Source organism: Mus caroli, chromosome 11, assembly GCF_900094665.2.
Source record: "Mus caroli chromosome 11, CAROLI_EIJ_v1.1, whole genome shotgun sequence".
Classification (NCBI taxonomy): domain Eukaryota; kingdom Metazoa; phylum Chordata; class Mammalia; order Rodentia; family Muridae; genus Mus; species Mus caroli.
In genome coordinates this window covers 95,990,275-96,003,423 of record NC_034580.1, presented here as the reverse complement: position 1 = coordinate 96,003,423, position 13,149 = coordinate 95,990,275, and the positions used below count along the sequence as shown (strand labels likewise).

Genomic DNA, 13,149 nt, shown 5'->3' with positions numbered 1-13,149 from the left:
GGTTTCTCTGTGTAGCCCTGGCTGTCCTGGAACTCACTCTGTAGATCAGGCTGGCCTCGAACTCAGAAATCTGCCTGCCTCTGCCTCCCGAGTGCTGGGGTTAAAGGCATGTGCCACTATTGCCTGGAGGGATAAATAATTCTTTTTTTTAAAGATTTATTTATTTATTATAAATAACTACACTGTTGCTGTCTTCCGACACTCCAGAAGAGGGCGTCAGATCTAGTTAGGATGGTTGTGAGCCACCATGTGGTTGCTGGGATTTGAACTCAGGACCTTCGGAAGAGCAGTCAGTGCTCTTAACCGCTGACCCATCTCTCCAGCGCTGACCCATCTCTCCAGCCCAGGATAAATGATTCTTAAAGCTTCATGTTTCTAGGTCCTTTTCAGACCACCTGCACAGGTCTTAGCCATGTCCTTCTGAAATTGCCTCTTTGCCTGCTTCCCTTCACCCAACCTCCTTTACAGTGTGTTGCGCTCCAGCTCTGGGGCTGTGAATCAATGTCAAAGCCTCCCAGAGAGCAGACTAGTGGGTAGTGTCGAGGGAGTGGGGGCTATTCATTCCTCTCTCCTTCTCTGGGAAGAAAGTAGATCGATAATACTGGTTTGCCAAACTGGTGCCAACTACCAGCCTCCTCCCTTCCAGATCCTTGGTGCCACCATTGGCAACTCCAAGATTGTCCTACAGATTGACAATGCCCGCCTGGCTGCAGATGACTTCCGAACCAAGTAAGTGTCCCTGCTTTGGGGGCTGTGGAAGCCAGGAAAGTGAGATAAGAGCAGCAGCAGGTCTTATAGTGCTTGATGCAGTAGAGGCCCTTCTCCACCTGAGCTGGCTTGAAGCAACGCCCCCGCCCCTGACTCCTAAACCCTGGGAAAGTTGGCAGAGACACAGAGCCAGCACTAACCTGACTGCGACTATTTCTTTGGAAAGGTTTGAGACGGAACACGCCTTGCGTCTGAGCGTGGAGGCCGACATCAACGGCCTGCGCCGGGTGCTGGATGAGCTGACGCTGGCCAGGACTGACCTGGAGATGCAGATTGAGAGCCTGAAGGAGGAGCTGGCCTACCTGAAGAAGAACCATGAGGAGGTGGGTCAAGCTGGGCCTTCTCTCCATTTTGTCCCAGGATTGGGAGACACTATTATCTTGGGCTTACTGACCGTGACCTCATCTCTTACATCATCAGTATGGCCCTGGCTTTGATCATGCCTCTCGCAGTCTCAGCAGGGTATGGCAACCACGACATTTACTCTCCAGTGCTAGCTCCTAGATCTATACCTCCAAACCAGCCGTCTTCAGCTCAGGGCTTGGGGGAGTGACCTGATCCAAGTTCAGCATGTGTAGGTCTTGACATGCCCTTGACTGTGGTGTCTTCACAGGAAATTACTGCCCTGAGGAGCCAGGTGGGTGGCCAGGTCAGTGTGGAGGTGGATTCCACTCCCGGCGTCGACCTAGCCAAGATTCTGAGTGAGATGAGAAGTCAGTATGAGATCATGGCCGAGAAGAACCGGAAGGATGCTGAAGCCACCTACAATGCTCGGGTATGCAGAGGATGCTGGTATCCCGTGAGGGTGGCGAGGAGAGACCCTGAACCCCCACCCACCCACTCACAGAGAGAAGCTTGTTGCTTATTTTTTCCCTCGACTTGTCTTGTTACAGATTGCGGATCTGAACATCCAGGTCGACATCCACACTGAGCAGATCCAGCTAAGCAAGACCGAAGTCACGGACCTTCGACGGACCCTCCAGGGCCTTGAGATTGAGCTGCAGTCCCAGCTCAGCATGGTACGTGTCTCCACCCTACGGCCTGCCCACTTGTGCCCTGGCAACCTCGGTTGCCTGTGCCCGTGTTCAGGAACCTGCCTCTGCTGAGTCACGTCCCCTTTCCCTCCCCTCAGAAAGCTGCCCTGGAAGGCACGCTGGCAGAGACGGAGGCCCGTTATGGAGTCCAGCTGTCACAGAAACAGAGCGTGATCAGCGGTTTTGAAGCCCAGCTGAGCGACGTGCGTGCCGACATAGAGCGCCAGAACCAGGAGTATAAGCAGCTCATGGACATCAAGTCCAGGCTGGAGCAGGAGATTGCCACCTACCGCAGCCTGCTGGAGGGCCAGGAAGCCCATTACAACAATCTGCCCACCCCCAAGGTCATCTGAGCTACCAGCGAGACTCCCCTGGGAAGGGGCCTGACTGGGGTGATAAAAGTTTACTCCAACCCCTCCCTCAACTTGTCAATAAAACTATCCTCCAAGGGAAAAAGGATGTCTTGCTTATTTCAGCTGATAAGGGATGGGTCATGTCTTAGCCCCTTGTTTTATTTGAACCAATGTCCACCCTGTCCCAGGACAGGGAGAGGGCACAAAAGCATATTGCTAGAGCTATGGCAATTCGGGTTAGATAAATGACCTGTACAGAGGGAATCGTTCTTTTCGACAATCTTGTTTCCCCTTCAGAGAGCTAGTGGGGTTTAGAGAGGTCTGGTGGTCGGTTGTACTCGGAACTGCTGTAATACACAGAAATAAAAAGTGAGGTGTGCACAGGTCAGAGGTTAACATAAGCGCTTCTGTACTCACCCCTCTGTCCTTCAGAGACAAGGTCTGAGCCTGCGGCTCACTGATTTAGTTGGGTTGCCCGGCTGGTGAGTTCCAGGGACCCACCTTGCCTCCTCGTGTTGAGATTGCAGAATGCCACCCCTGGCTTTTTGTTTTGTTTTGTTTTGTTTTGTTTTCTTTTTATATTTATTTATTTACTTAGTGTGTGTAGCTCTGCATGCACAAGTGTGCCGCTGTGCTGGTGTGAAGGTTAGAAGACAGCTCTTAGGACTCCGTTCTCTCTTTCTACCCACATGTGTTCTGGCGATCACACTCAGGTTGTCAGGCTTGGTGGCACACTCCTTTACTCACAAAGTCACCTTGTAGCCCCACACCGGCGCTTCATGTGGGCGCTGGGGATTTGAACTCTGACCCTCATGCTTGCTCAGGAAACATTTCCCCCGCTGGAGCTTCAAGCGCGGGATTTGAACCAACCGGTCCCAGATTTAGTTTTCTTTCCATTGTTCTCTCTTCGGGTTGGAATGTAAGTTATGAAGTGAATGAAGATTGAGCACCTACTATGTGCCGTTAATTAAAAATCAACCCTTGAAGGTAGGATGAGCTGCATTTTATACAGCAGGAAATGAGTTCAGAGAAATGAAATCCTTGGTTGAGGTGCACACAGCTAGACAACACAGTCAGAACTAGCATCAGAGCCGCACAGTTCCTGGCCGCTGGGACCCAGGTGGTCTCCTGGAGTTGACAACGTTTTTCCTACCTAGCCTTGCTCCACATGAAAGTTCAGGACAGGGACCTTCCGAGGCCTTTGGTCCTGACATGTTAACCCACACTGGAGCTTTGGGATTTAGATGTTCTGTTTAAAAACAAGGCTGGACAGGGTGTCCTTGTCTGGGTGTGCTTGTGTGCAGGTACCAACACATTCCTTATGCAGCAGCCCCGAATAAGCCCCTGAACACTCACCAGCTCCGACTTGGGCCCAGGGCCGGCAATGGATCTGGGCTGTGACCTAGACCTCCCACACAGGCCCCCAGCTTGACATGTCTGGAGCCTGCCCTGAGCCCATAAAGGAACAGAATTGCAGCTTCCTGGTACAGCTCTGCCCCTGGGTAGGTAGGGTGACCCTGCGGTTTACAGTTCAGCTGCCAAGAGCTGAGGACAATTCAAGGGAAATAATAGACCCATAAAACAAGGCCTTGGCTACAGGGTGCTGACTCTCACTGTGACAGTTGGCAGGGGACAAGTGAAAGACATTTGTCTTACTTAGTACCCCATCTGAGGCCTTTTAGGGAAGCATGTTGAATGTTGGCTGCAGCCCTGTGCCCTGATTCTTGCTAAGCCTGAAGGAGGTGCCCTTTGTTCCTTCCCCTTAGGGGTCTCTGTAACTTAGCTTGCTCCAAACCATAAGGCTGATTATAAAAGCGTGGTCTCAGAGCCTGGTTCTTCCCTTTCCTCTCCCCGCCTCTTGCTTGTGCCCCCCCCCCCGACTCCCGCCTTTCAACACCCCTAATCTCCTTCCAGTGCTTAAATTCTCAGGAGAATTTGAGCTGGTGGCAGAGGCCAGGCCGCACCCCAGCCTCAGATTGCCCGGAGATCCTTGTCCCTGTCAATAAAAGCCTCCCTTGTCACAGCCGAAACCCTCCCCCTGCCCCAGGGGCCCCTGGAATGTGACTGTGGGGTGGGGTGTGGGCCCACACAGGTGTGGCAGGTGACTGGGCCATCAGCACTGAAGGCTGCAGGTTGAAGTGTGGGACGAAGCCTTTCTTTGTGTGTGCAGGGTGGAAAGGCCTGAGAGTTGTTTATGGGGTGATTGGGGGACAGAGATGGGGTTGAGAGTAGAGAGGGTCTTTCTGCCATGGCAGTCATCATGGCTACTACTCCAGATTGTATCCCATTTCCCATCAGCCACCTTGCTTTGTCTATCCATCAGTTATATCTACGTATGGAGTTATTTTCATTTTCCTTGCATAGACTGAAGCTCTGAGAGACTGGAGACTGAATCATTGCCCACAGCGGCACTCATGCTGAAAAACAGAAAACAGAAAGTGGGACTCTAAGGTTGGAAGTTGCGTACTATATTCCGAGTATTCTATCCCCGGAATCAACCTAGGAGTCAGGAAAGCTGTGAAGCGGGGAGGGGGACTAATGTTTAGGTGGCTTCCTTCTGCATATGCCATCTGGGTGCTCATGACGGTGCTGCGGCTGGATCCTGACAATCCATTTTGACCCACGATCCAGGCTCAGCAAGGCTGAGCTAAATGACAGACAGTACCCAGTTAGTGTCTACCCACTGGGCAGCATGGCCTCACCTCCAGGAGGGAGGTGCCTGTTCTAGAGACACCTGTTTGGCTACTATGGGCAAAGGCCAGAAACTGGTACATATCTCTCCACCCTGATGATGAAGAAGCCCCAAACCTCACCCAAATATGTGCTCACAATAGCCATTTGGACTGATCAGGGCCCCTTCCTTCCTCCCTCCCTTACTCCCCTTCTTTCATATGTGTGAAGGCCAGAGTTCTTCTTCAACCTCTTTCCATCTTCTTTTTTTTTGGGAGAGAGACTTTCTCTGAGCCGGGAGCTCATCCATTGGGCAACCTGCAAGCCTCTTTGGGCTCCACAGAGGAGCTACTTGTCCCCACCCCCTACCCCATGCTGAGGTTCTAAGCCTCTAACACTGTGCCTGCTTTTACATGGGCATTGGGAATCTGGACTCTGGCTTGTGCAGAGAATACTCTATCAACTGAACCATCTCCCATGCCCCAAGATTAGAGACGTGTGCGAAAGGCAGGAAGACAGGTGCCACTCCTGGCCTGGGCCAGAGAACGGAAGGAAAGCCACCCCAAGGGCTGCTAGCGGAGAGACAGGGTGCAGAAGGGAGCTGGCTGGAGTCCAGTTCTCCCTCACCCTGGGGTGATGGAAGATGAATTGTTCTCTGTGTTAATTGCTGGGGCCGCCATGTCTGCAGAGGCTTTAATGAGCTCTGACTGATCTGGGTTTGATTATTTTTCTTTGGAAGGAAAAGACAATATCCTCCCACCCATAAGACAATACTATACTGTCTGAAGCCAGCACTGGGATGCCTGGCTTGCTGTGGAGATGGTGGAGAGCTCACTCTTTGGGGTCTGTAGTTCTCCTTTTAACCTAGTTCAGATAACTGGAAAGTTTTCTATGTCTTGCTTGGATGGTTGGGTGGGGGTGGGTGGGGTGTAGGTGAATGAGGGGCAAGGAGGTGGGGGCGAGTGAGGGGTTTGAAGGACCTGCCATAGTCCAGGCAGTTTCCTTTTTCTCTGGGCCATCCTGTTTTGATAGTGCCCCCCCCCCCAGCCCTTTGGGTCCTAATTTCATTCCGTCTGAAACTTGGGGCTTTCTGGGCAGCCCAGTTAAGCTCTGTGTCATCGGATTAGACGGGACTATGAACACAAAAAATACTTTGTCAATCATGAAAGTACAAGGCAGAAGTAAAGGATTATCCTGTTACATCAAAAAGAAGGGTCATCTGATGGCCAGCTGGAGCTGCAGAGCCTGAGACTATGCCAAGTCCGAGGAAAGTGTTCTTCTGTGGGGCTTCTCAGGGTTATCAGGAGGTTCAGGTGGCGGACCTGCACCCATCACTGCTCTTGGATGGATGATGGGGAGTCAGGAAGGGAATCTAGAGCTTCAGCGCATTCCACGAAGTGAGAGTTCTATAACCACTGAGCCTTAAAAAGCAACACGTATTCAGTTTCACAGGAGTCACTGGTAGAGATGGGCATTTAAACCCAGACCCAAGGCACGCCAGAGTCCAATCCACTTTCCTGTATTGCAGCCCCCATCAGGAGCCCTCCTCTGGGCTCTCTTCAGTCTGAGAGGCACTGCCCACAGTACCCTTACCTTAGAGAAACAGGGCTATTAAGTTGATGGCAGAGGACCCTCCTGAATGTGGCTTTCTACCTGCTTGACAACCCCCCTTCCCCCCCTCCCTGCCTTACCTCATAGTGTTGAGGCAGAGCCTCTAGCTCGGCCCCTCCCCAGCTGGCAGCAGTTGACAAGGCAAATGGGGGTTAATCTGGGTCTGCTAAGCAGCGACATGTCTTTTGCTAGAGAAGGCGGGGGCTTTCTGGAACTTGCCAGAGTCTTATCTGCAGAGGTTTGCCCCAACGTGTCTTGGGAGCAAGCAAAGGTTTAGTGACATGTGCCGTTGGCAGGTGACAGGGTGATCAATCAGACTTCTGTCAGCTCAAACCTTCTGGGCTTTTGTGAACCAGCCAGGTCATTGGCGGGGGGTGGGTGGTGGGTGGGGGAGTGGGGGGAACTGCAGAGGCAGGAGGGACTTCTGGAAGCTGAGTGGTGGGAGTAGGACAGAACATTCCCAGGCACCAGGGATGGGACAGGGGGACAGATACTGGTTACCTTAGTTGGGACTTGACTCAAGACCCTCTCTTCTGTCCCCAGTTTGCCCCGAGGACACCTGTGCTCTCACTCCTAGGGACTTCCATGTCTCAGAGGCTCACACACAGTCCCTTTGAGTTGGCAGCACCCAGCAGCCATGGGAGAACCTGAGAGCAGGGAGCTGCCTACCTAGGGGTGAGGCTCACAAGCTGTCAGTGGGGGGCAGAGCTGGCCTAGCTGCTCTAACGGGATGGGACATGAGAAACCTCAGAAAGTGTGCTATGGTGAGAGTGTGCTCTTTCTCCTAGAGTGAGAAATGAACCTGTAATCCCAGTGTTAAAACTATGGCCTAGGGCAAAGCCCCATTAATTCTGAATCATCTCTTTTGTTGCATTAAGAGAAAAAAAAACAGGAAAAGAAAAACTCCCTACAAGTGAGTTCTGTGGAGGTGTGCGGGCAGCTGTGTTTGTCTGGAAGGCAGAGGAGTTGGCTCCGCTCAAGGGGAGGAGAAGAGGCCCCCACCCCCTCTGAAGGGTATATAAAGAGTCCCAGGCTAGGGGCAACAGGCGCTGCAGTCTGCTTTCAGCCCAGCTCAGACACTCTTGCTAGAGTCTCTCCTGCTTGCTAGGGACAGGAAGGCACAGGCTGCCTGACTGACCATGGCCACCACATTCTTGCAAACGTCTTCCACTTTTGGAGGCAGCTCTACCCGAGGGGCTTCCCTCCGTGCTGGGGGAGGCAGCTTTGGTGGAGGGAGTCTCTATGGGGGAGGCGGAAGCCGAAGCATCTCTGCTTCTTCTGCTAGGTTTGTCTCCTCGGGGGCAGGAGGGGGTTTTGGGGGTGGCATGAGTTGTGGCTTTGGTGGTGGTTTTGGTGGAGGCTTTGGTGGGGGTTTTGGCGGTGGCTTCGGTGACTTTGGTGGTGGCGATGGAGGTCTCCTCTCTGGCAACGAGAAGGTGACCATGCAGAACCTCAACGACCGGCTAGCCTCCTACCTGGACAAGGTGCGTGCCCTGGAGCAGGCCAACACTGAGCTGGAGGTGAAGATCCGAGATTGGTACCAGAAGCAGAGCCCAGCCAGTCCAGATCGGGACTACAGCCATTACTTTAAGACCATGGAAGAGATCCGGGACAAAGTAAGTCTGTCAAACAGATGGATGGAGGTGGCTCGTGTTCAGTACACATCTGTAACATCAACATTCCTACTAAGTCCTTTCCTGCAGTGTAGCTTTGGCAAGGTCGGGACACACCTGCTTTTCAGGCATGAGCGAGAGCAAGTCTGTTCCCCCTTGGCAGTGCTGGGGGAGGAAATGGTCCTGAGACTCTGACTTCATTACATGGGGATGCAGGTGAGGGCAATGGAAGAGAGGGACTCCTCTCGAGCGACAAAATTTGCAAGGATTTTTGTAAATGCTTTCTTTAACTTTTTGGCTTGAGCACTGTTCAGGTGCAGCTTTGTAAGTCCTAAATACCAGGACTGTTTGCTTCAGCCCTTAAAGACGTCTTTATTGCTGCAAACATTGTTGGGTTTTAGGAGACCAGGGAACTGGATATAGGCTGTGCCACCCCCCGCCCCACTTTCCCTTTCACTAACGGATCTGTTTTTCTTAGCCTCAAATGCTTTCCTTAGCTGCTGTCCAAGTTCCCAATGGGTTCTGGAAACCAAGGGCTCTGTCAAGGCATGTGAGAGGCAGCCAACTGTGAGCTGAGCCCAAGTAGGCTGGTGTAGCGTGTCTCTGGAGAACCCTTACCGGACGGAGCCAACTGTATCCATTGCAGCACTGTTTTGGCTAGCCATGTCCCATAGGCAATTCCAGGCAATTTTCTATGCCCTGAAAGTATCATAGGGAAGGTAGCTTGGGTCATCGCAAGTGAAGCTCAGAGGAAGTGAAGTTGGGGAGTGGTTGGCAAGGGGGCAACTTGGGCATTGGACAGAAAATCAGCAGCTCCCTGAGGTGCGACTCTCTGTCTCCCACAGATTCTGGCTGCCACCATTGACAACTCGCGCGTTGTCCTGGAGATTGACAATGCCAGGCTGGCGGCGGACGACTTCAGGCTCAAGTGTGTTCCCACTGTCTTGCCCCTTTCTGTAGACTCCCTTTCCCCAGCCTTCCTCCTCCCTGACTCAGAAACCTGGGCCCTTCACATTTCTTGACTTTGGCCCCTTTCCTTTCCCAAGGTATGAGAATGAGCTGACCCTGCGTCAGGGCGTGGAGGCCGACATCAACGGGCTGCGCCGGGTGCTGGATGAGCTGACCCTGGCCAGGACCGACCTGGAGATGCAGATTGAGCAGCTGAACGAGGAGCTGGCCTACCTGAAGAAGAACCATGAGGAGGTGACAGCAGGACAAGGGTGGTGGGAGGAAGTGACCATCTTTTGTCACAGTCTGCAGAGGGCTTAGTGGTTCCGAAATGCACCCCAGGGGCCAGGTGGAGGAGAAGGAGCGCTATTCTTTCATAATCTGAACCCTGAAGGACTGGTTTTCTTCATGGGCTTATTGTCTCTAGGTCCTTGTTCCATAGGACCCAGAGCAAGAGCGATCCTCAGAGCTGAGGGGATCCACGTGATCCAATGGGGAACAGAGGCATAGTGACGCTATGTGCTATGTGCTAAGGTCACACTAAGAGTTAGACATAGTCAATGTTGACCCTCAGGACTCCAGGTTCTTAGGTCTTATTTTTAAAAAATAGCCTTGTCTCTAAATGGTCTCCCTCACCTTGCAGGAGATGAAGGAATTCAGTAGTCAACTGGCTGGCCAGGTCAATGTGGAGATGGACGCAGCACCCGGGGTGGACCTGACGCGCATGCTGGCAGAGATGAGGGAGCAGTATGAAGCTATTGCAGAGAAAAACCGTCGGGATGTAGAGGCCTGGTTCTTCAGTAAGGTGGGTCTGAGCCCCTCCTCACACCCCCAACCCCAGCTCTGCTCTACCTCTCCTCTCCTCTCCAGAAGCCTCTGAGGAGGCCCATGAGGCTCATGTTTCTTATCCATGACTTGCAGACTGAAGAGCTGAACAAGGAGGTGGCGTCTAACACAGAAATGATCCAGACCAGCAAGACGGAGATCACAGACCTGAGACGGACCCTGCAGGGGCTAGAGATTGAGCTGCAGTCTCAGCTCAGCATGGTACGGTCACTCTGGCTTATTGGGCAACACAGGGACCCATTGTCCATGGCTGGTAAAGCCTCAGCCCTCACTCCCAACAGTGGTTATTCTGGGCGGTCCGTCTCATCCTTCCTACCCCTCTACCTTCAATGGCTTGCCTCCTAGCCTGATGGGTCTATAAATCTCTTGCCCTACCAGAAAGCCGGGCTGGAGAACTCTCTGGCAGAGGTGGAGTGCCGCTATGCCACACAGCTGCAGCAGATCCAGGGGGTCATTACCGGCCTGGAGACTCAGCTGAGCGAGCTCCGCTGTGAGATGGAGGCTCAGAACCAGGAGTACAACATGCTGCTGGACATCAAGACTCGGCTGGAGCAGGAGATCGCCACTTACCGGAACCTGCTCGAGGGCCAGGATGCTAAGTAGGTGGAGGGAGAGAAAGAAGGGGGGCAAATGGGTTGGCATCCAGGGCATTCCAAGAGCTGTGTTGTTGAGTGGAAAGAGACCTGAAGAGTCTGCAGTCTCCGTTCTGGTGTTTGGTTGTCACTTTGGGTAGATTGCTTCCACAGTCAGGACCTGTGCTTCTCCTGTAAATAATGGACAGGACATTGCTACCGCTCTGAGTCTGTCTGTCTGGGATGGGAGGTGTGATGGATTGACCACCAGGATGTCCTAGGTCCTAGAAAACTGACGCGTGGACTGGAGAGGACTGCTCAGCTGTCCACTGGGGGGTTCCCTTAGGGGGACTAGCTGTTTCTTCCTTGGCTAACACCTACTGTCCCTTCTCTTTCAGGATGGCTGGTATTGGTGTCAGAGAAGGTAAGAGAGAGTCAAACCCTTTGGTGTGGGTGGAGTGGGGAGGAAGGAGGAAGAGATAAATACCCCAATAGGGTTGGGTACTCCTGTTTCAGAATATACTCTTTCACCTTGGACCCAATGAGATTAGAAGTTTCCTAAGAACCTTTCAGGCTGTGCAGACTTTGTCTGGGGCTTGCCTTTTTACCTGATCTCACCGTCTCACCATCACGCTGATAGGATAGGATACTCACAAGGAACTGCTGTTCACACATAGCTTAACCCTCCCTGCTCAGTCCACACCCACCATATCACTCTTTAGGAAACCAGCTCTTGCCTCTGATGAGCAATTCACCATAGCTCTTGGCAGCCCCTGAAGGTGTGGCCAGGAGCTATTCTCAGGGGTGTAGTCTGTTTTCCCAGAAACTAAGTCAGCTTCTGGAGGTCCCCCAGGCTGAAGCCTGCTACTGTATGTTTCATCTGCAGCATCCCTGGGAGGAAGCAGTGGTGGCGGTGGCAGCAGTAGCAGCAGCAGCAACTTCCATATCAGTGTGGAGGAATCAGTCGATGGAAAAGTGGTTTCTTCCCGTAAGAGAGAAATCTAAGAGTCTGGTGCAGGAGAGAAGAACCTTGTCTTCCCTGCTCTCCCTGGGCTGAGAGAGGCACTGGACATAGAGGCTGGGAGAGCAGGCTCCAGTCTGTGCCTTAGAGGATCTCTCTGCTTTCCAGTTTGTGGTTCTGCATGCTCTTCCTATTGCAGCTTTCTCGGCTTCCTTCTGAGTGTAGCGGTGCAGGAAGCAATAGATCTTTGTATGGCAGCTGTTCCTTCAATAAAGAATCATGTTTCTTTTTACAAGTGCCATTTGGCTGTGTATCCAGTGTGGTTGTGTGTGCATGTGCGTGTGCGTGTGCGTGTGCATGTGCGTGTGTGTGAGACATCCAGTTCTAAGAGGGTACCATCATTCTGACATGACTGTATTTTTTCTTCCTCCCTAATGATAATACATACTTCATTCTTGAGTGTGCAGAGTGTTTTGGCCCCCGAAGGTGGATGCTTTTCTTCATTATCCCATGGGGTGGGGAGGGCTGGGTAGGGTGGAAGTGGCCCTGGGGGAGTTTCCTAGAATACTTTGGGACACCCAGCACAGAATACATATCTAATACTTATTTTTCAAGTGACTGGTGCTGGTCCAGTGTTCAGCTGTCCCTATGCTAGGTACACTCCTCTATGTGTCTGATTCAGTACTCATCACTGTAGGTGTTCAGGATTTGTCCTTCCCATCTTAGAGATGAGGATCATGCTATTACAAGCATGAAGGGCTTGTCTGGCAGAAGGGCACTGGGGCTGGACTGGATCTCATACTTATATGACGTCATAACCAGATCTTGTTCTGGGAATCCCAGGACATAGCCCTTCACAGCTTGTTGCATGTCCCTGTTCCTGGTTCTACCATTATCTCGCTCACTGAGCTTTTCTTTCTGTTTAGCTGGGTACATTTAGCGTTCAAGATGACCAGCTAAACCCATCTCTGTCCCTCTGTAAAGTAGACACCCCCTAAAAGGCACATAAGTCACCTAGAGGAAAAGACACTCTCTTCAGGAAGCCCTCTTTGATTTTCCCAAGGTCAAGTCTGAAGCAACTCTGGCTCTTGCTGCTTTCCTTCCTCCACATCTCCATGTCTGCTCCCAATTCCCAACATCACCTGGGGCCCTTTAGAGCAGCCATCTCTACACACACCTGTTCATTGCCTCTGGTCTGGGGCTACTTCCTCTGAGCCCAGATCTTACTGTCTTGGACAGAGTGTAGGAAAAGAGGGTGTGGAGAGAGCTGGGTACCTTAGCTGGGCTGTCAGGCTCTGGGGTGAGGACTGGGGATAGGAGGAAGATGCATTTGTTTGTTTTAGTCCTGCTGGGAAGAGCAGGCAGGAGGAAGCTCTCCCTGGTCTTTAAGGGAAGCACCAAGTCTCTGTGGAGGGTCTGAGTTGTCTCCAGAGGCAAAGCCCCTTCTCTACAGACCCTTGATGGAGATACTGCCTGCTCTTCCAAAGGGACGACACGACTCCAGACAACACAGTGAGGCTGGACTTCCCTAGGCTGGAGGAAGATAGCAGGATTATACTGTGTGCCTGCACTATGGTGGGCCCTGCATAGGGCCTTCCATGATACCATCTCACTAAGTCACCCAACAACACTGGGAAGGGCTTTCAGCCTCTAGAGTCAGTTTCAGAAAAGGAAACGGAGGCCCAGGAATGTGAAGTAATTTTAATAAGGTCACAAGCCAGAAATGGCAACACTGAGTCCTGATGAGTCTCTCTGACCCCAGGATCCTTGCTT

At 52.2% G+C, this 13,149-nt stretch overlaps 2 protein-coding genes across 3 annotated transcripts in view; both read left to right on the top strand.

Moving 5' to 3' along the window:
- The window catches only part of Krt19 (keratin 19), a 5,237-nt gene extending 2,979 nt beyond the window's left edge, over nucleotides 1-2,258 (top strand). Inside the window, exons 2-6 of the mRNA XM_021176374.2 lie at nucleotides 647-729; nucleotides 935-1,091; nucleotides 1,382-1,543; nucleotides 1,662-1,787; nucleotides 1,901-2,258. Of these exons, the coding sequence (XP_021032033.1) occupies nucleotides 647-729; nucleotides 935-1,091; nucleotides 1,382-1,543; nucleotides 1,662-1,787; nucleotides 1,901-2,155 (783 nt within the window). The 3' untranslated portion in view covers nucleotides 2,156-2,258. The remainder of the gene's footprint in view (nucleotides 1-646; nucleotides 730-934; nucleotides 1,092-1,381; nucleotides 1,544-1,661; nucleotides 1,788-1,900) is intronic.
- Nucleotides 2,259-7,480: 5,222 nt separating this feature from the next.
- On the top strand, nucleotides 7,481-11,671 carry LOC110304725 (keratin, type I cytoskeletal 15). Of its 2 annotated transcripts, none has more exons than XM_021176274.1 (8): nucleotides 7,481-8,052; nucleotides 8,895-8,977; nucleotides 9,096-9,252; nucleotides 9,641-9,802; nucleotides 9,919-10,044; nucleotides 10,222-10,442; nucleotides 10,814-10,839; nucleotides 11,302-11,671. In XM_021176274.1, the coding sequence occupies exons 1-8, from the start codon at nucleotides 7,576-7,578 to the stop codon at nucleotides 11,418-11,420; spliced, it is 1,371 nt and encodes a 456-aa protein (XP_021031933.1). In that variant the 5' UTR covers nucleotides 7,481-7,575; the 3' UTR covers nucleotides 11,421-11,671. The 2 variants fall into 2 exon arrangements, with proteins under 2 accessions (XP_021031933.1, XP_021031934.1); XM_021176275.2 differs by having other exon boundaries at nucleotides 7,516-8,052; nucleotides 11,314-11,620.
- The last annotated feature ends 1,478 nt before the right edge of the window (nucleotides 11,672-13,149 follow it).